This window comes from Siphateles boraxobius, unplaced genomic scaffold (genome assembly GCF_051911475.1).
Source record: "Siphateles boraxobius isolate OS27281-9 unplaced genomic scaffold, OSU_SipBor_1 25, whole genome shotgun sequence".
NCBI lineage: Eukaryota > Metazoa > Chordata > Actinopteri > Cypriniformes > Leuciscidae > Siphateles > Siphateles boraxobius.
In genome coordinates, this window is record NW_027508866.1 from 2,351,417 (window position 1) to 2,373,713 (window position 22,297).

A 22,297-nucleotide genomic window follows, 5' to 3' on the forward strand; every position below is an offset into this window, starting at 1 on the left:
CCCTTTTGCGTTTGTTTAGAAATCAATCATAGTCATCACTTGATAAATAAAAAGTATTAATCACAGTAAAGGTCTTTTTTACTCACCTTATTAAAATCTTTAAAAAGTCCTCACATTACCTATTGTTAGCTAGTTAAGCAGCTATATGGCATAAGTGTTTGTTATGAGGTTCGTTGTTATGGGAAGAAGGAGGCAGGAACTGGCAAACATTCAACACTTGTAATAATAAAATAAACAAATAGAAAATGAAAGTAAAAGACAGCAGTCCCTCACGGATGACTGCTGTCACATAATAAAACACAAACAAACAAAAAACAGGTTCAGGCCTTTTCCTCTCTCGATCTTCAGTGTCGTCGCTCCTCCTTTTATGCTTCCGCTCCTCCGTGAGAGATGCGAGACCGGTGCGTCTCACATGTGACATTCATTATCACTCACGCCACCGGCCTCGCGCCGTTCTCTCACGTCCCTCGGCCTCGTCCTGCTCGCCACAGTGTTAATTATTGAAACTAATTTTAAAAAAGCTACGCACGCCACCAATTTCACAATTTTTATTTTGAGTCAGCTCAATGTTGATTCAATACATTTCAATAACAGAGTCGATCCTGCAAACTTTATCCGTTTTGAAGAAAAAAAAAAGATTCAGCTATAAATCAGAAGACAATAGGCTCAGTTCAGTTCTTGTTCTTATCCAGTAGTGTTAATGCAGTTAATTAGTAATATTGCTGAAAATTAAGAGTCCCCAAATAAGCAAGCCAGAGATGACAATGGCAAGGAACCCAAACCCCATCAGAAAAGGAGAAAGAAAAAACCCTTGATGCAATGGATGGACTATTTTGTGTAAAATATCTCTTGATATTATAGTAAAATATAGTTCTTTGTGCATTTGCAAAGAACAGATTCCAAGCAAATCAGAAATATGCAATATCATAGTTTTATTGTTTACAATATCATGGTGTGTATACAGTAACTTTATCAGCACTGTGTTCAGTGGGACCAACCACTCTATGGCTTATACATTCCATGGAAAGTGACCGGAGTGATGATTTCAACTTCTGCCCTTGCAACCTCAGACAGGTCCTTGGCATTCAAGATCAGGCAATATGTTGGTCTCTGGGCTCCAGGCGCCACCACAATTGTCATTAGGATACCTGTTAAGCATCAAAGCATTACAAAATACACACTTGACAATTCATAATATTTGGCAATATGGCATGTCTCACCCACCATCATCCTCATCCACTGCATCGGGGTTCTGCACAAAGAGAGGCTCTGAAGGGTACGAGTCTGGCTCCTGCCATACCCAGGTCTCCTTAGTCCTCACATTCAGCTTGCAAATCTATGAATCATCAAAGACAGCCTAAAAAAGCACATTCTTCAACACTTGTTATAAAACACTGAACAGATGATGTGTGATTATTCATACCCTGTCAGGGACAAAGTGGTTGAGGCCCAGTCCATAGGCATAGGTGTAATTCTTTGCGTTGTTCATTTTGTAGTTGATTTGGGGAAACTCGAAAGCTTTGAGATTCAAACACATGATAAAACATGTAATAAAACTTTACCTCAATTTTTTATGTCCAGCATGTTTAGTAAGCTTTCAGGGAAAAAAAAATAATGTTATTTGAAAAAATGAAGTTGTACCTTAAACAAAAAGGAAGCAAAAGTTGCCATAACAACTATAAATTACGCTTGTCGTACCTTGTCGTGGACCAGAGAAAAGCACCTCAGGCTCAAGCCAAATGGTCCCATCTACACGCATTGTGGCTGTGGCTGTGGTGTATGGCAGAGAGATCAGATTTTTGCCCTGCTCCTCCTATAAGAAATCAGTGTTAAAGGGTCATCAATCCTGAAGAATCAGTATTTTTCTCACAAAAATCCTATGTGGCTTGGTAACACTTTACAATAAGGCCCTATTAACGTTAGTTAATAAAAATACAACTGTTCATTGCTCAGGTCCAATAGATAATATTAAAGTGCCCCCTACTATGCTTTTTTAAAAATTATTATATGTAGTGTAATATAATATAGCTGTTTGTGAATATAAAAGGTTACAAAATTTCAAACATCAAAGTATACATGAAGGGAGTTTTTGTCTCCCAAAAACGATCAGCTGAACCATGAAGTCGAAATCAAGAGCAGAATTGAAAGGCAATCATTTATTAAATGGAAAAAAAACTCCTTGCAGACCGCAACTTGAGTACACCACTGAAACTGCGCACACTGAAATGTTACATCTGGTCAATTTTCCTTTACGGAGTAGAGACGTGCACACTAACAACAACAAAAAGGCTCGAAGCTTTCGAAATGTGGCTGTATCGAAGAATGCTGAAAATCCCATGGACAGCCAAAATCACCAATACATAAGTTCTGCAATACATGGGCACTGACAGGCAATTGCTGAAGACCATCATTAGCAGGAAGTGTCACTACTTAAGCCACATTGCCCGAAACAACCACAAAATACCAGCTATTAAAGCAAATCCTGCAAGGAAAAATCGAAGGGAAAAAACAATCAGGACGGCCAAAAACGACATGGCTCAGTAACATCAAAACATGGCTACAATTAACAACAGCACAAACTCTACACGCCATGCTAGACCGAGACCAATATCATCGTGAAGTCGCATACGCCATTAGGCAGCACTAAAGAAGAGAAGTCTCCCAAAAGAAAGAAGCTGTTCTGAACTGCCTGAAACAATTTGCCTGTAATTCAAGTCTTACTTCCTGCTCGAATCTAAGTAGGTTTGTAACAAATTTGCAAAATGACAGCCTATGGTCTTTGGCTACCCACAAACAACAACGCTATTGTTAAAATAGTGCTGAGGAAGCCTCCGGAGCTAATATTCAGATATGGTAATAGACGTTTGGTTTCCGACACCTGGTGACCAGTGACAACAGACTGAGCCATCTGACCAATCAGAGCAGAGTAGACCAATCAGAACGGACTGAGCCATCTGACGAATCACAACGGACTGGGCCATCTGACCAATCAGAGCAGAGTCATAGAATCATGTATATACATTTTGACAACAAAAAAAATAATCATTAAATAAATATACAGCCATAGATTCACAGAAAATAAGATCATCATACCTGTGGTTCATACTCCAGGATTTCTGTGGCTAGATCTTTGCAGAGTCTGTCAAGGGAGGATTCATCAAGGGAGGGCAGGGATTTAAACCTGGGATCCAGGGCTGTGGCTTTTTGGAGGTACTTTTGAAGGTCAGTGTACCTTCTTCTATCCAGGTACTGTGCAATGGCTTCTTTTGCTTCTTTGATAACTGTACTGTCTTCATCTCCAGGTATCATGGATTTGAGAATCATTTCCTTCAGTGCGAGGATCATTGAAATTGTGGTGGTTGTTTCACTGCTCTTCAGGGGTTTGAGTACATCAATTAGTTGCTCTGCCATTTTTTGTTCTCCATCAGTCAAAATTGCAATGCCCGTGACGTGGCTCCTCAGGTTTTTGTCCATTGTTAATGCCGAATAGATGGCAGGCTGTTGCTCAACATATCGTGACAACATGTCATGTGATGTGTTCCACCGAGTTATCACATCATTGATTAACTTGTGCTTTGGCAAGTTTAACATTTCCTGTTTTCACAGCAAGTTCTTGGTTTGCTGTGGTGCTGCGGTGAAAAAAGGTGACAACTTTCTCACTTTCCCAAGGAGGCGAGAGACACACCGTTGATTGACACTGCCCTCTTGGCCGCGAGATTCATAGTGTGAGCAAAGCCAATTTGGGGTCCCAGCTCAACCGTTTCATTGACTGCATTACTGTTGTGTTTGGCCGCTCCAGCTTCCACTCGGTGACTGCATTTTTCAACTCCTCTGCTAAATGCGCACTTGTGTGGCTTTCATAGAGTTGGCGGGTCTGCAGCACGGCACTTTTCATCTGCCAGTCCAACATGTAGTGAACCGTCACAGTAATGTAGCTCTGTGTTGCCCGAGAAGTCCAACTGTCCGTAGTCAGTGCAAGGCTTTCTGTTTTCGCCAAATCACTCTCGATGGCTTTGCGCGTTTTGTCGTAAAGACCAGGGATGACAACCGCACTGAAATAAGTACGACTGGGCACAGCATAACGTGGGTCGAGCGTTTTCATTAAATGTTTAAACCCCACATCCTCTACTACAGAAAAGGGCTGTAAATCTTTACGCGATAAACACTCCCAATGCACCGGTTATCTTTCTGTGTTTCTCTGAAGAGGCCCGGTAGGTCTGAGCAAAAGCATTCTCAATAGACAATTGTTTTTTTTCTGCTGGTGCCTGTTCGGGTCGCTCAACTCACCTGTGTTCAGGAAGCGTTATGTCTGGATGCTTTCGCTGGATATGCTTTGACATATTGCTCGTGTTTCCTTTGGAGTATGCGACATGTGCCAAACAAAGTTTACAGACTGTGTAATTTCTGTTGATTGTTTTGCCTCCTTTGTCGTTGTACTCAACCCCAAAGCCAAAATGATTCCACACTGAAGATTTGAAAGATGCTGGTGCATCTTCAAATTTCTGTTTTTCAACTCCGCTAGAGTTCGCCATTTCTACGTGTCTCTGTAGCATGTGTAGCCAAACAACTAGTAGTACGAGCCAGTGAGTGACAGAAGTTAGCGTGTGGGTGCACAACAGTGATTGATTGGACACATTAACTTGCGGGGGCGGGCTTTCGTCTGCCTCGACAGGCAAACGCACCTGATGGCATGTAAAGCAAAAACTAAAAGGATCAGCTCAATGGCAAAACCGAAGTCCCGCGGGACACGAGGGTAGATTGTCCCGTGCAGGGCTGACCGAACGGTCCGGGATTTTACCGTGTACCGTTGCATCCCTAGTATTAGTAAATGTTGCAATTATTATTAACTAAGATTAATAAATGCGTTGTAAGTGTTTTTAATTATTAGTTCTTGTTAACTAATGGTAGCAAATGGCACCTTATTGTAAAGTGTTTGTTTCTTTTTTTTCTTTACCTTGTAGGGATCCAGAGGAATGACGTATCGCCTAACTTCTGGCTGAGGGGCAATCATGGCATTTCTTTTAACTTCGTCCCAGTTGGCACGGAGGTTTGCCAGCCACAGATAGTTGTAGACAAATTCAAAGCTAAAGAGGAAAAATAATACCTTATCTTACCTGAAACCAGTTGTTGTTATACATGACAATACACAATAGTGATGATGAATAAAAATAAATGCGCATACATCCTATAAATGTTCCTACTAAAAGTAATTATAAATTACAGTGGTGGTGAATTGTTTTTAAAACTCAAACTTTTATGCAAGTAAATAATTCTGTTTTACTTACCCTTTCCAGGCACACAGGTCAAAAACAATGAACCCTGAGTCCTCGTAGCAGTTGATGTGATGGAAAAGACCCATCGCAGAGGTTCTGAATTTATAATCAATGTATTCCCCTGGATGCTTCCTTGCAATGTGTATCCACGTCTGTATGAATGGACACAACAGATCTAAGGAAAAGACTCAAAGCCTCCTAAAGTTCTGTCGTACTGTAACTCGTATATTATCCTTAAGTGATAAATAAACAAGAACATACGCCTTTCTCCTCATCAGATTCAAAGCAGTCCATATAGTTGGATCCTCGAATACTCCAGGCGCTCAGGAATTTCAATAGGTTGATTTTGACTGGTGTCTCAACAAAGACAAAGTAGTTCTCGGTCATCCCAAAACTAGTAAGGGAAAGACATATAGGGAAAACAGGTGTTATTGATTATATGGAACTATTCCATACCATTCATAGAACCGTTCGGCCTGACGGTGGAAAAGCGGCTTTTTATACCATTTGCGACAAAACTTTAAATTGAATGACTCAAATGTCATGTGGTACAATCACACATAAAGACATAAAAACACCTTTAATGCATAGGAGTGTGCACATCTAATAATTTTTTTCAAATACTGTATATATTGGCCTATATATTCGTTGCCTTTTTGGGCAGTTGAACCACATGACATTTTCAAACCGAACTAACCTTGACTTGTTACAAAATTGTCAAATTATCTGATGAGACTTACTGACCTTGACACAGGTTTTGTTGTTAGTTTTTTGCATGTTGGTTGCACCACAAGTCTTCGATTTGATTGACAAATGTTTTTCAGATATTAAATAAGCAGTGAAGTAAAAAAAATAATTCTAAGAAATAATAATGAAAGATCTTGCCACACTATGTTTAAGTAGGTTTTCCTTTCAAGACTTTCATTCATTTAATGAGTCTTTTTCCATTATGATATCAGGACAGTTGCACCACCCTGACATTTTTTTTTTTACTTTATGTCCCCCAAAAAATATCAGAATTAATTTTAATTTGGAAATTTTGCATTTCAATGAGCCTTTCAATAAATAAATAGGAAAAACACATGAGCATCATGTCATTGACCCCTGTACTGCATTTTTGAGCATATAACACAAGCCATGCTGATATCCAGACCTTCCATAAACAAGGAGTTAATATTGAGGAACTTACATTTTAGACACTATGGCCTGGTTTCACATACAGGGTTTAGATTAAGCCAGGATTATGCCTTAGTTAAATTAGGAAATTAAGTAGCTTTTTTTAAACATGCCTTAGAAAAAAAAAACATTTCTGGTGTGCATTATGAGACAAAACAATGGCACTGACATATTTTAAGATATGCTTTCAGTTAAAACAGCTCAAACATGCATTTTCAACTGAGACTAGGCTTAAACCTTGTCTGTGAAACCGGCAATATATTGCCAACATTGTTTCTCCAACAACAGATATAGTTTCAAATGAAGATAAAGCAGAATAAAACAGAGTATTTGAGCAACACACATTAGTGGTGTTTTGCTCTACATCTTGCTCTGTCAGGTTTAATTTACGATGAGCTGACTATACAGTACATGATCCTTTACTCGTGATCTACACAATAAAGTTTCTCTGGCCAAATTACTGTAGCTATATTTAATTTCATCATTGTTATTAACGTTAATACATTAGAGTTAAATGAAATATTGATTTTAAATATTTTTATTTTCTCATGTGTTTTTCGAGGCATCATCAATTTGATGATTAATCGATTGACTATTACCTGTGCACGTAGGATGGCTTGAACCTTTCAGCACTTGGGAACTGCACAACCACCTTGGATTTGTCAATGGGGTCAGATTTGTCTGAAAGATTTTGTTGGCATTTAACCAAATGAGTTTAGTGAGCATTAGTCATCGTTCAACCAACTTCTTTAAATGATTCTCAATGATTGTAAGAGCGCTTACCTTTTTGTTTAGGTGGGATTCGGACAATATTGTAGGCCAGTGAGGCTCCCTTCCCCATGCAGTTCCCAATGTTGTACACTGTACCATCTTTCTCAATGTGGGGATGGGCTGTTACTCCATTTATGTTGACGTAATCACACATGTCAACCTTTTGGAATGATTAAGTTATATTTCTTAAGATGCTGGAAAGCTATTCAGGACTACAAAACATTCAAATCAGTATACAATAAATCTTTGCATTACCTTTTTCAAGGTTTCCAGGGTGTCCACATTTACTTTGGTGATATAATTAGTCTCTGTGACAGCATAATAATCCTCTCCGATTGGGTAAACGTTCACCAGGCAGTTGTCTGTCACCTCAACACCTTTGAAATACGAGAAGAACCTGTCAAAAAATGACAAAATGTAAAAAAAAGGCTGATGCACCAAACCCAAAAGCATGCTAAAGCTTTCAGTTTGGTGAACTACAAACATTTGTCTAAAGGCATTTTCACACCAAGAACGATAACTATAACCATAACTATATTGCGCCCAAACAGGGCCGGCGCCACGGGGGGGCGTAAGGGGGCGACGCCCCCTCAACGGGACTCTCCCGCCCCCTCAGATCACCATGAATGTAAACGGGATTTTACTGATAAAATATGCTATTTAAAAATCACATTTTGCCAATTACATTTTCACATTTTCGTGAATATTAACCTAAATTTATATTTTAGTTAGCCCTTTCACTCGTAAGTTTAAAATATTCTAACTGACCACCCAGCGTGAGTTTTTCAAGGCGACCGTTATTTAGAACCTGTCGCTTTAATGTTTCCATGGTGATGCGTCATTGCTTGTCACGTGACAGAGCGCAACCGCAACACAGCGCTGAATGAATGATGATCTGCTTTTATGTCATTTTTCCTTTTTTATTAAAAATATTCACAAATGTATTAGCTATAGCATGAAACACTGATATTCCGATTGTCAAATATGTGCAAGTGGATGTGTTTTGTTGTTTGTGCGATGGGCGGCGCCATGTGGTTTGTGCCACTGCCACAGTTCAGAGAATCAGATCTGTTGGATTTACAACACGTAATTTCTCCACTAATCATGAAATACATAAGTGGCCGGTGAACTGAAGAAGAAAAGAGCAAAATGTAAAGCTACTTACAGAGTGTGTATCCAACATGTAAAACGTGTCGTCTTATTGTTATGGAAAGGATTGTTATTTATTGCCGCTTCCATAGACATTAGTGTGTTTTAAAATTTCACTGATCGAAGCGGCAACGAGCACTTTGATCACTTGATTTAAAAAAACTACACATTTCAGCGCTATAATGACTCTAATTTGACAAACGAACAAAATGAATGCTCTGCTAGTTAACTGGAGATGTTTTATTATTTGTATTGGTACAAATTGGTACATGCCGCAAAGATGTTTTAAAAAGTGGTGGGGAGAATATCGACCCTGGCAAAAAAGTGGTGACGTGCGTTAATGTGAACGCCCCCTCTCGGTATTCCAGACGCCCCCTCATCAGTTCTCGGCTGGCGCCGGCTCTGCGCCCAAACCAACAGACGATATTGTTCTGTTTATTTTAAGCGCATGCTGCAGGTTTGTTGTCTGTCTCTTTAAATGCTTGAGCTCGTTCAAGCAGGATGGATTCTGATTGGCTGTCAGTGTTTGTATCGTTGCATCAGCTTGGAAATAACGTTTTGAAAGTCATTCCAATGATATCGCTTCTCTGTCGTTATTTTTATAGTTGTGCTGTCCTATTCTTTTATATTTCTATTTTTTTTTAAACTATATAGTTATCTTTATAGTTATCGTCCTTGGTGTGAACAAGCCTTAAGTTCAGTCAGACCTGGAGAAGATATTCTTGCAGGGATCTGGATAGGCGCAGGTGCCAAACTCAGTAATGACCACACGTTTCTCTGTCATAGCACGCACGTAAGCATCCGTTTTGACAAACCTGGGAAAACAAAACACCATGGTCAATAGGTTTTTTTATTATTTTCCTTTAACCAGAGTCTAGTTCAAGATAACAAAAGCATTTTTGACATACTTGCGGAAATATGTGACCTGTCCATTGCTGAAATCAAACTTGTGCATGAGGGCCTGGCCATCAAAAAGATGGTAGAAGGGCTCAGATCCAGCCTCAAACAAACCGGGACCCAGACGGAGCAGACTCCCTTTTATAAACGAGGGGATGCGACCTACAGAAATGCACATTATTCACAAGCGTTCTTGTATTTCTCTTCTCAGAACTATACACTTGAAAATGGTGGTTAGCACATGGTATGTTGCTCATGTGAGCAGCTCGAGTTCAAATGCAACTCAAGTTGTTTCCTGACTCATAATGCACAAATTGTTTTCATGAACAATGTACAAATATTCTACAGGTGCACAATTTCATACCTCTTGGTCAGATCTTCCACCCTCATGGTTTTAATTATAATTTTTTCGCTGATGACATCCAATGGTATACTATAAGTACACCTGCTCTATCTGTCACAACCGACAAAATCTCTGCTTGTGTGCATGAAATAAAATATTGGCTTCATTCAAATTTTCTAAACCTTAACATTGACAAAACTGAGTTTATTTATACTGGTTCGTCACCACTCGCTACCAAAATTCCTACCAATTTCACCTGTGAAATAATCTTTGACTCCTCTCTCTCTTTCCAGGCTCATATTAATTCTATCACTAAATCAGCATTCTTTCATCTACGTCGCATTGTCCAACTCCGTCCCTTCATCAGTATCAAAGATGCTGAAACTGTCAAATCATGCATTTTTCACATCACGTCTTGATCACTGTAATGCCCTTTTCATTGGTCTATCTGCCAGCTCCATTTCCAAATTGCAATACATTCAAAACTCTGCTGCTAGAATACTTACCCACACCAAGCGTTCTGCACATATCACCCCAATTTTGTACGATCTACACTGGCTTCCAGTGGCTTATCGTATTAAATTCAAAATCCTCCTGCTCACTTTTAAATATCTGCACAGCTTGACTCCCCCTATCTACGTGCTCCACCCCTACACGCCGACTCGCTCTTTACGATCCTCTCTAGCCTTCTCGTTGTCCCTCGGCATCGCCTAGCTTCATTGGGGGGCAGATCATTCAGTGTTGTTGCACCCAAACTATGGAACTCTCTCCCCCGATCACTCTGTTGTGTTAATACTATTTCTGAATTTAAAACTATGCTCAAAACTCACTTATTTTCTGAATGTCACCATTCTTAAGTTGTACTACATTTCGTGCTGTATGCTGCCCTGTCTAGATAATTCTCCTTCACTGTACTTTTACTCTCATCTACCTACTGTTGTTTTGTTTGTTATAATTTTCTATTGCCATTATTGTTGCTTGTTCATTGTAAAGCTTCCTTGAGCCCTGGAAAGGCACTATATAAATAAAACTTAAACTTCATAAAAAAATATATTATTATTATTATTACCCATTTCAATACTTAAGCAATATTTCAAACCGGACAGTCACTGTGTTGGAAATTGCATACGGTCTGAGAAGGTACTACATTTGAATTTGAATTCATTTCACGACCGTTAAAAAGGTATGTTCTATATAGTATGAGTGTGTGTGATATGAATGGAATTCGGACGTACTAGATCCGCCACGTTGTTACTGTCACGTGACCAACCAGCGTCAGTTGCGTCGCTTCACTTCCATTCATAAATCCCCTCATAGGATATTAAAGTGTCCATCGAATGCACACTTCAGAATCTCGCCAGAAGTAGTAGGACATCCGGGACTTTTTCGAATACTATGGCTACACACAAAATCGCATACTTCCCTACTATATAGTAGACGAAAAACAGTATGTGACAAAAGAAGTATGTCTGAATTCACAGTACTCATAAAAGAGTAGGCAACCCGGATGACGTACTACTTCCAGTGAGATTCTGAAGTGATGAACACTTTACCATCCCATGAGGCCACAGGAGAGGATTTATGAATCGCAGTGAAGCGTAGGTCACATGATAATGACAACAAGACGAATGTACAGTAGTAGGGTTGTAACGGTATGAGATTTTCACGGTATGATAATAGTCTCAGAAAATATCACGGTTTCACGGTTTACGGTATTAAACAATGATTATTATTATCAGCTGCAATGAACCTTAAATTAATGAAAACTGATTGGGTTTTTTGGTTGAACATATGGTTTATTAAAACAAACTTTTTTAATCTACCTTTTGAAAAAATAAGAAAGAAAAAATAAAGCTGCAGATCTCCCATTTGAACAAACATGTTTGATCAATTGAATTAATAAAATTCTTAATTTATTAATTATTATTTAAGATAATTTTTATTTTGACAGGTTGTACTAAACTCCTATGAGTTTCAGTCAGAGTGTATTTGACAATGATTATTTTCAACAAAATTATGAAATGCTCATTTAGTTCTCTCAGAGCAGCTCTGGATATGTTCATGTGTTCACGTCCTTATATAGTGAGTGAGACGGCAGACGCTTTAAACACCATGAGCGTCCCACATACTTGAGTATATACTAGGTGAAACGGTGCTGCTCATTCACACAGACACGCTGAACAAGCAGAATATAGATTTACAGTTTTTTGCGCTGTTTAATAGACACACTCATATAGCGATTTTATTTATTGCACAGCTATATTTTAGATTTATTCATCCATCTATCAAATCGCGCATTTTACGTGACATCTGCGTTATATTGTAAATTCCCTCAGCAACACGTAAATAATATGGACTTAAGTTATAAATGGAACTTTATCTGCAGGGAGGGAAGGTGTTCGCGAATATGGGAGAACATATTTGACATATTTCCTCATTTTGCAGCCACTCTTCGTCCATATTTCTGGACACAACTGGATATCAATCTTCAAGGAAAAACCCACGTTCGTTTTTCGGATACCCAAAGTATTCCCACACTGCAGATTTTAACTTTTTTTTTCGAAGAATTCGCAGCCTCAGTCTCAGACATTTTCTCCAGTGCACATGTATAGGTGGAGTAGTCAAGTGGAAATAAGTTGCATATGCGCATTTGAGATCTGCTTTAATTTTTTTTCCAAAACCGTGGATAAGCAAATGTTCACGATATGATAATCGTACAAGTCAATATCGCGATAAACCGTCATACCGGTATACCGTTACAACCCTATACAGTAGTACATCCAGATTACATTCATACTAAACACATTCATACTATATAGAACATACTTTTTTTAGCGGTCACAAAGAAATTATTTATTTAAAATAAATACCTACTCAAGAGTATGTGATTTCGGACGCTGCCTGTGTATTCACACATACTACTCTTTTGGCATACTATTTTTCGCATACTATAGACCAGGGGTCACCAACCCTGCTCCTGGAGAGCTACTGTCCTGCAGATTTTAGCTCCAATCCCAATCAAACACACCTGGACCAGCTAATCAAGCTGTTCAGGGTTACTTGATAATTACATGCATGTGTGTTGGAGCAGGGTTGGACCTGAAGTCTGATGAACAGTAGCTCTCCGGGAGCAGGGTTGGTGATCCCTGCTATAGACCATCTGTAGTCTGCCCATTTTCAGCGCTGCACTCGTTGTGTTCTGTCTTCCGGTTTGTATTTTCACATCATGAAGGTAAGATCTTACGGATTTATCCACTGCTTATTTTAAAATATTCTACTGGCGTTTGTTGTGAATAATAATTTGTTACATTTACTTTTGTTAACTCTACAGTAAGTAAATCCACTTCACCAGCTAATTACTCTTCGATAGTGATGCCGTAGGAATATACAGAGCTTCCTCAAAACAATAGTTCAAACACAAAATTTGAAAGATAGCTGCGCGCTTGTTTTTTCTGGTACATAAGATCTATATAGTAGGGAAGTATGTGATTACAAATGCAGTGAGGGTCTTTGTCAGGTCAAACAAGCAGATCTTTTTCTCCTTAAGTTTTTTTTATAGGAGGAATTCAAGTAGTGGAATATAATCATTCAAATTTTTTTAAAATATTTAAAAATCAATAAATATGTAACAAATTTGTGAAGATTGAAGAATGAAGGAAATACCAGTGACTGTTGCTGGAAGAGGTTCATTCAGCTCCTCCACTGTCTCAAAGATTTTCTTATAGCCTCCAGCAGGGTGTTCAAAACTGAAAATAATATTTAAATTAAAATGATTAAATACAAAGGAGGGCAGATTTTAGAGAATCAATGCAAACAATTTACAAAAAATAACTACAAACATATTTTCCAATGAAATAAACATATAAATCCAAAACATACTGTTCATCCAGATATCTCAGGTATGTTAAACTATCAAAACCACAAAAGATAAGTAACTTACCGGCTAACCATGATTGCTGCTGGGACAGTAAATGTCTGAGACACAGCTTGTTCTTGTTGGTTTGTCAGCGGAGCCCTGAGTTTATGGGCTTTTATAGTCTATCCTCTTACACAGTTTTTGCACAGACTAACTTTGACGCCCGTCACAGCCAATGGCAGTTATTTGCTAAACAACAATCCCATTGTACAAAGATCCTGAGATGCAAGCTACAAAAGCCATTCTTCAAATAGGATTTGCTTCCCCTGATTTGAGGTTTTCACACAGCTAAAAGCTGTGATGCAATCAGGTAGACAAAACGTGATTGTAAAACGTCAGAAACATAAATAAGCTGAAGTCAGCTGACAAAGCCCTCCAACAAAGACTTTATTTGGCCAATAATAAAATATTAGCCCATTATAAAACATGAAAAGTACATTCTACATAAAGGTGTTTTATAACAAATGTATCTGAGATATGGAATATTTCCTCACCGGGTTTTAGGTCTTCCAGAAAAAAAAGGAAATAAACAAACTTTTTTTTTTTTGAAAGGGCACAATAAAAATGGATTGCATGACAAAAAATGCAGTATATTCTCGTTTCTACTTTAGAAATAATGAAAGTGTATTAAATCTGTCAGTGACAAGAAAATTAAAATGCAAATGTTTAGATAGCTTTACAAAAAAACCCAAATAAATATCCCTCAAACAAAACCCTAACTCGTGTTTTTGTCCTTAAACAGCCATTGTTTAGGAGAGAGTGTGTAATCCATATTATGGCAGAACAACCAACACATTGTTTGCACAGTCCGCTGGGACTACAAGACTCACAATAAATTAGTCTAGCAGCAAAAGCTGATGTTTTATACATGATATATTTCATAGTGTACTGTAGCACAAGTGTGCGAACTGTCAGTCTTAATGTGGTGTGATACAACTGACAACTGATTGCTATAAAAATATTGATGTAAAGTCCCCATTAACTTTAAATATTGCCTCCTGCAAGAATATATTTTTCTTTTATATTTTGATGTTCTTTTCCTTGCCTCATGCATCTGTCATAAAAGCTATTGCTGCTAATTTTATTTCCCAAGTTTCGCAACCTCTGAGGTCACAAGCACCAAGGCTTTTTGCAGCACACAAACAAAGGGCTTTTAGCGTTTATCAAATTCCTGAACAGATTTGCATTAACTCTGAAGAATGTTTGCTTTCACATCACAGGCCAAATTAAACAAGCACGTTTTTGCAAAGAAGAGTACTGAATTTAAATAAAATGTCTTATTCTGCACTAGTACCTTTAGATTATATAAACATTACAACATAACATAAAAAAATATAAAATTATGAAATGATGTCCCTCTACCCATACCTATAAAAGATGATGTCATGTTTGAGTAACAGTAATGTCATATTTTGAAGGAAACCAATGATGTAGAGTTTAAAAACTCTAATATATACAGTGAGTGTATGTGTGTGTGTGTGTGTGTGTGTGTGTGTGTGTGAGAGAGAGAGAGAGAGAGAGAGAGAGAGAGAGAGAGAGAACATGCTACTAATCTTTTAAGTAGAAAACCAGGATTTACTTAGATCTCACTTCCACAAAGCAAAGGCATTTACATCCAGTAACCAGGTTTCGCTTTTTAATGACTAAAATTACACTTTGATCTTGAAAGAGCAATAAGGACTCATAAGAAGTTAGGGTGATTCGTAAGCACTGATGCAGGTGTTGACTTAAAACAGAGGAACTCTTTTTTTTTATTTTTAACATATATTTTTATTACATTTATATATGAAAAGCTTGACCCCACATGTGTAAGTTGTACCAAGCATTGCAAGAATGAAAATGGCCAACCTTCTGGTATTTGGGAACTGGGCCAAACTGCACAAATCCCCAAGACTGAAATCCAAGCTTCAAATCAAATTATTTTAATTGCAACAATCCTTCATCGGGAGACGTGAGAACTTCTTTGGCTTTAGAAGCAAATGCTCCTCCCGCATCAACACTAAACAGGTCCTTGATACTTTCACCTCCGATCACTTTTGCTGAGAACTTTCCCACAGTGTAAGAAAGTGTAGAATTTTCACACTGGTCAAATCCATTACAAACAAATCCCTTTTGTGTCGAAATGCATAATATTTCCACAATGTCGCCCACAGATTTATCCCTTTTCTGCAACTCCTAATTATGGCTGTTAAAATGACTGAAGATGTCACTTTATAATACGGAAGCCCTAAAGGCCATGGATTGTTATTTTTTTGTATCTTGTTTTCTCGTGATCTTGAGATAACGAGTCATTTTCTCGTGTTCATTACTTAATTTTCTCGTTATCTGACATAACAAAAGTTGTTTTCTCCTGATCACGACTTCATGTCGAATGTATCATCTCGAATTGTATCGCGAAGATCTTGCACATTCATCTCTCTGAATGTTGTTTATATCATGGTGTAGCCTATGTGTGTGCTGGTGTCTTTGAGTTGGAAATCTCCTTCATTAAAGCCCACAGAAGAGATGGATTATATATCTGCATTGAGAGAGAGAGGGGTGTCCCAGAGGAGAACCTGGCAAAAATGGAGGAAGATAAGGTATGTCACTTGCTAGATTAACATGGGGGTTACTTGTGCTATTGTAACTTTCAAGTTAAAGCTGCAGTCCGTAGTTTTTCTCTTTGTCGCCATCTCTGTTCGAAATCTGCCATGCAGTTATTCGCGGAATTATCAACTTTACGTGGGTTGTGCCTCGGCACGGCACAGCGCGGATGCAATGTTTCGAGAATGCGCCGGTGTCGATACTGGCATTCGCAATCACAGATTCTACTTTTTGGAAGTATGACCAACATAAGAATTTTCACTGGAAAATGTCATCTGAACAAGTAAGTAATATCCATATTTTGTTCTGACCAACTAAGGGGATAAAAGCATTGCAGTAAATCGCGCTGATAAATCTAACGATCACATCACTGGAGCTATTTTTATTGATTTCCGTACAGCTTTCGATACAGTGAACCACCAGATCTTACTAAATAAACTTCATTCATTTAAACTGTCTTCATCTGTGATAGAAATGCTATCTTCTTATTTGACGAACAGGTTGCAGACAGTCAAAATTAATCATGTCATATCGCAACCTTTAGTTTGTGACATGGACGTTCCACAAGGCAGTATTCTTGGACCCTTACTTTTTCTTTTATACATCAATGATTTCCCTTGAGAGTGCAAACACTCAACATGTTTCCTGTACGCTGATGATACTGTGATTTTTCTCTCTGATTCAAATCCTAATGTCATAAATTCCAAACTACAAACTGACCTACACCTGATACATGATTGGTTGAAAATGAACCATCTGACCATCACTGTAAAGAAAACGGAATGTATGTATTTTCATTCACCCAGAAAAAGTCTTTCTTTTACTGATTTTATTACTTTTGCAAACCAAGATCTTGTTGTCACAAAGACCTACAACTACCTTGGTGTGCTACTTGATCCACATCTTACATATCGGGAACACATTTCTAAATTAACAAAAAAGTTGAATCAGAAACTCTATGTATATAAAAAGATTAGACCAAATCTCTCTTTTTCGGTTTCTGAAACGTATCTACATGCCATTGTGTTCTCAACAATGTCCTACTGTCTTCCAATCTGGTCTCTTACCACTAAGGACATTAATGTACCAATAGCACGACTGTATTACAGAGCACTTAAGCTCTACAGTAACCTTCCAAAATGGTCTCATCATTGCAGTGCGCTCACACGCACAAATGCTTTGACTTATCAGAACTACGTAAACAGTCATGCTATTGCATTTTATTTTCATATTCAAAATAGCTCTTCACCGGCACTTACAGATCTTCTTCCGACACACAATATGAGACCACTACGCCTCACTAGGTCAGTCTCACAGGCACTTATTCCAGTTCCACCATACAAAAATAACTATGGTCAGAAGTCGTTTTTTTATATTTACACTAAAATTTGGAATGACATTCCCTATCACATTCGAACATTATCGTCCTTCACATATTTCAAAAAGTCATATAAACTGTTTCTTCTTAATAGTCATACTTGTACACACTAATTGTTCATGTACTGTTTTTAGTCTTGTTTTTCCGTATTTTATGTTTTACTTGTTTGTATCTGTCTACTCAATAATAATGTCTTGTATAAATGTGTTGAAATTGTGTTTATTGTTCTATGTTGCTGCAGAACAGGAACCTGCTGTAAACCAGTCTTTAAACTGAGCCAGGCCCCATCAAACCGTGCAAATTATACTTTGTTCTCAAATTGTTAATGTTAACAACATCAGCATTGCGTGACTAAATGTAATGCCCTTCCGATATTATCCTTGTTTCTGCAACCGGTGCAGTCTCTTTTTTTCTGTAGCCACTCCAAAGTCCAAATTCTTTAGCATTTTACAATGGGTGAATCTCCAGTTGTCACTGGTGATTGTCATTTGAACCTTTCTGTATCCGCCATCAAATTAATAAGTTTAATTATATCAAGTGCTGTGAGAAAAGGCTATAAATCTCCACCTCCAACATCCTCACACACATAGCCTACTAGCCGAGACACCTTCTTTATGTGTACAGATGTGATGTAATGACGCAAAGACATGCTCGAATTTCCTGCGGAAATCCACCAGTACCAAGTCAAGTCAAGTCAAGTCAAATATATTTATATAGCGCTTTTCACAATACAGATTGTATCAAAGCTGCTTCACAGTATCAATCAAAACAACTTAACAATGTTTGTTTATTACTGGAAAAAAAAGACATCCAAGTTTGGTAGAGCTAATCAATGGTATGATTGGTTAATTAATTTGAATCTACCCAACTGAGCAAGCCAAAGGCAACAGTGGCAAGGAACCGAAAAACTCCATCCAGTGACCTAATGATGTCCTAACACCCCCTCAAATGACCCAATGGAGAAAAAAAAAAATCTTGGGAGAACCCAGGCTCAGTCGGGGGCCAGTTCTCATCTGGCGTTTATGAACTAGAGGTCGAATTTACAGTAACTGTAAGATAAAAAATTTACATGAATGCCTGGCTAAATAGATACGTCTTCAGTCTAGTTTTAAACTGGGAGAGAGAGTTTGAGCTACGAACAATATCAGGAAGGCTATTCCAGAGCTTCGGAGCTAAATGTGAAAATGCTCTGCCTCCTTTGGTGGATCTGGATATCCTAGGAATGACCAGAAGCCTCGAATCTAGTGATCTTAAAGAGCGCAATGGATTGTAAGGCGATAGAAGATCCGTTAAATAGACTGGAGCTAAACCATTTAGAGCTTTATAAGTCAAAAGCAATACCTTGTATTTAATACGGAACTTTATAGGTAACCAATGAAGTGATGATAAAATCTGTGTTATATGATCATATTTTCTTGATCTAGTAAGAACTCTAGCGGCTGCATTTTGGACTAACTGTAGCTTGTTTATTGAAGATGCAGGACAACCAGCTAATAAAGCATTACAGTAATCTAGTCTCGAGGTCATGAATGCATGAACTAACTTTTCTGCATCAGAGACTGATAGCATATTACGTAGCTTAGCAATGTTTCTAAGGTGGAAAAAGGCTGTTTTTGTAACATATGAAATATACTAGACCGCAACCTGTCTTTTGAAAAGCATAACACCCAGGTCTTTTACTGTAACGGATAAAGTAACAGGGCATCCTACTATGTTAAAGTCGTGCTGTGAAGGGTTTTGTGGACGGTTTTTAGAACCGATAAGTATTACCTCTGTCTTGTCTGGATTTAATAAAAGAAAATTACGCGTCATCCAATCTTTTATATCATTAACACAATCTGTCAATTTGGATAATTTAGCGTATTCATCTGGCCGTGATGAAATATATATTTGAGTGTCATCAGCATAACAATGTAAACTAATTCCATGTTTCCTTAGAATATTACCAAGTGGCAGCATATAGATTGAGAATAATAAAGGGCCTAACACAGATCCCTGCGGCACTCCATAGTTTGCCGAAGTTATAATCGATTTTTCTCCATTTAAGTAGACGAAATGGTAGCGGTCAGATAAGTATGACCTGAACCAGCTTAATGCTTGTCCTTGAACACCAGTGTAATTTTGTAGTCGATCTAAGAGTATTGTCTGATCTATAGTATCGAACGCAGCACTAAGATCAAGTAAAACTAGTACTGAGATACAGCCTTGGTCCGAAGCTAAAAGTAAATCATTTGTGATTCTAACAAGCGCAGTTTCAGTGCTATGATGTGGCCTGAATCCAGACAGAAACTTTTCATAGATGTCGTTTTCTTGCAAGAAAGAGCCGAGTTGAGCAGACACAACTTTTTCTAATATTTTTGACATAAATGGAAGATTCGAAATGGGTCTGTAATTTGCTAGGTTATTTGGATCTAATTGTGGTTTCTTAATAAGAGGTTTTATAACTGCCAGCTTGAACGTTCTTGGAACATGACCTAAAGATAAAGATGAGTTAATAATATTGAGAAGAGGCTCTTCCACTATAGGTAACACTTCTTTCAGTAGTTCAGTTGGTATAGGATCTAATAAACATGTTGTTGTTTTAGATGAAGTGAATAAGTTCATTTAACTCTTTTTGTTCTATGGTTGTAAAGCATTGTAATTGTTCTTGCGGGGTGCTAATTGCGGCTGAATTATAAGGCGCGAGCAGAGATCGAACGTTTACGAATTTATCGAAGTTCATGAAATCATTACTACTAAACTGTAACGAGGTATTTTGTTCAGACGACGTCTGTTTATTTGTTAGTCTAGCCACGGTATTAAATAAAAACCTTGGATTATTTCGGTTGTTTTCTATTAATTTGTTGAGGTGCTCCGCCCTGGCCGTTTTAAGGGCCTTTTTATAACGTGACATACTGTCTTTCCACGCGATTCTAAAGACCTCTAAATTAGTTTTTTTCCATTTACGCTCTAAATTACGGGTTTCTCTCTTTAAAACATACGTAGTATTATTGTACCATGGTGCTATACTTTTTTCTCTGACCTTTTTTAATCTAATGGGTGCAACAATATCCAATGTTCTAGAGAGAATGGAGCTCATAGTGCTAGTTAGTTCATCTAGTTCATCTGTTTGTTTGGGTTCAGGCAGCAGCTGGGACAGATCAGATAAGCTATTTGAGAAATGATCTATGGTGGATGGACGAATTGTTCTACCTGGTCGATAAAGTGGCGCAGCATGACATATTATAGCAGTGCGTAATATGCAAGTTACCAAGTAGTGGTCAGTGACATCATCACTTTGCGGTACAATATCTATATCGGTTGGATCGGTTCCATATGATATAATTAAATCGAGTGTATGATTAAGACGATGAGTTGGTCCGGTGACGTTTTGCTTGACCCCGAAGGAGTTTAATAAATCTGTAAACGCAACCCCTAACGCATCATTTAAATTATCTACGTGTATGTTAAAATCTCCAACAATTAATGCTTTATCGACGTTGACCAAAAGATCTGATAGAAAGTCAGCAAACTCTTTTAGGAAATTGGCGTAAGGCCCTGGAGGTCTATATACGGTAGCCAATGCTAGAGATAATGTGGGTTTTTTTTTCTTACATCTAAGAGCGTAACATTTAGCACAAGCACTTCAAACGAATTAAACCTATGACGAGTTTTCTGAGTAACATTAAGGGTATCTCTGTAAATTGTTGCAACACCGCCGCCACGACCGATCAGACGGGGCTCATGCTCATAACAGTATCCTGGCGGAGTAGACTCATTTAGACCGAAATAATCATTTGGTTTAAGCCAGGTTTCAGTAAGGCACAGAACATCTAAATTATTATCTGTGGCCATTTCATTTACAATAACCGCCTTAGGTGTGAGCGATCTAATGTTTAGGAGACCTAGCTTTAGAAATTGTTTTTGTTCACTACTAGCGAGATTTTTTGTTTTAATAACAATTAGATTTTTTCTAGATCCCGCAATAGATTTATTATTTGATCTTAGTAAACGAGGAATAGACAGTTTCTATGCAATGTTCTACACTAGTATTAATATCAATTAAATTGGTGCAGTAGAGACTGTGATTTGGATTTTTGGTTACTAGTCAAACGGTATTTAACATCTTGGAGATGTTATCCGACAGAAGATCTGCCCCGATTCTACTTGGGTGTAAGCCATCAGCGCGGAAGAGCCTTGGTCGCTCCCAAAACAGATTCCAATTATTTACAAAAATCAGTTTCTGCTCATTGCACCATGGCCATAACCATTCATTTAGCGCGAATAATCTACTGAACTTTTCATGCCCTCGTCGGTACGTAGGAAGCGGTCCAGACACAATAATCGATGTTTCAGGCGATGTGCTGCGTACCGTATCGATAAGGCTCCTGAAGTCTTTCTTCAGAACCTCCGTCTGTCGCAGCTTAATGTTGTTATCTCCCATGTGCAGCACAACAGCTCCGACGCGCTCGTCACCGTTCAAGATCTCATTTACCCGCGCAGTGATATCGAGAACACGAGCACCAGGAAAGCAGTGACTGTGCAGCTTCCTTTTACCTAACGTAGCGTGGACGTGTCGGACGGTGCAATCGCCGATGATCACAGCATCGCGTTCCGTTTCACGAAGAGGGGAGAATCGGTTCTGAGTGGAGATCTCGAAAACCGGGAGGGGCGAAAAGATTCTTGTCCTGGCTCGCGGCTTCCGCGGAACCACCCAGGCTTCGTGGTGGTGTGTTGGAGCCGGAGTGAATGAAACCATGGCTGATCGTGACCTGGACGCTCGGGACCAATGCTGAGAAACGCACGGAGTAGACGAGGTCAGCGTCAGCGGG

General features: G+C 38.5%; 1 protein-coding gene across 1 annotated transcript; it reads right to left on the reverse strand.

Annotated features, from left to right (window-relative positions):
* Positions 1-326: 326 nt before the first annotated feature.
* On the reverse strand, positions 327-13,775 carry rpe65a (retinoid isomerohydrolase RPE65 a). Its single transcript, XM_077242072.1, has 14 exons — positions 13,550-13,775; positions 13,273-13,355; positions 9,278-9,428; positions 9,077-9,184; positions 7,476-7,617; positions 7,233-7,380; positions 7,049-7,130; positions 5,535-5,667; positions 5,286-5,425; positions 4,955-5,084; positions 1,699-1,813; positions 1,424-1,518; positions 1,225-1,336; positions 327-1,148 (listed from the first exon to the last, which is right to left on the reverse strand). The coding sequence occupies exons 1-14, from the start codon at positions 13,558-13,560 to the stop codon at positions 1,003-1,005; spliced, it is 1,596 nt and encodes a 531-aa protein (XP_077098187.1). The 5' UTR covers positions 13,561-13,775; the 3' UTR covers positions 327-1,002.
* Between the last annotated feature and the right edge of the window lie 8,522 nt (positions 13,776-22,297).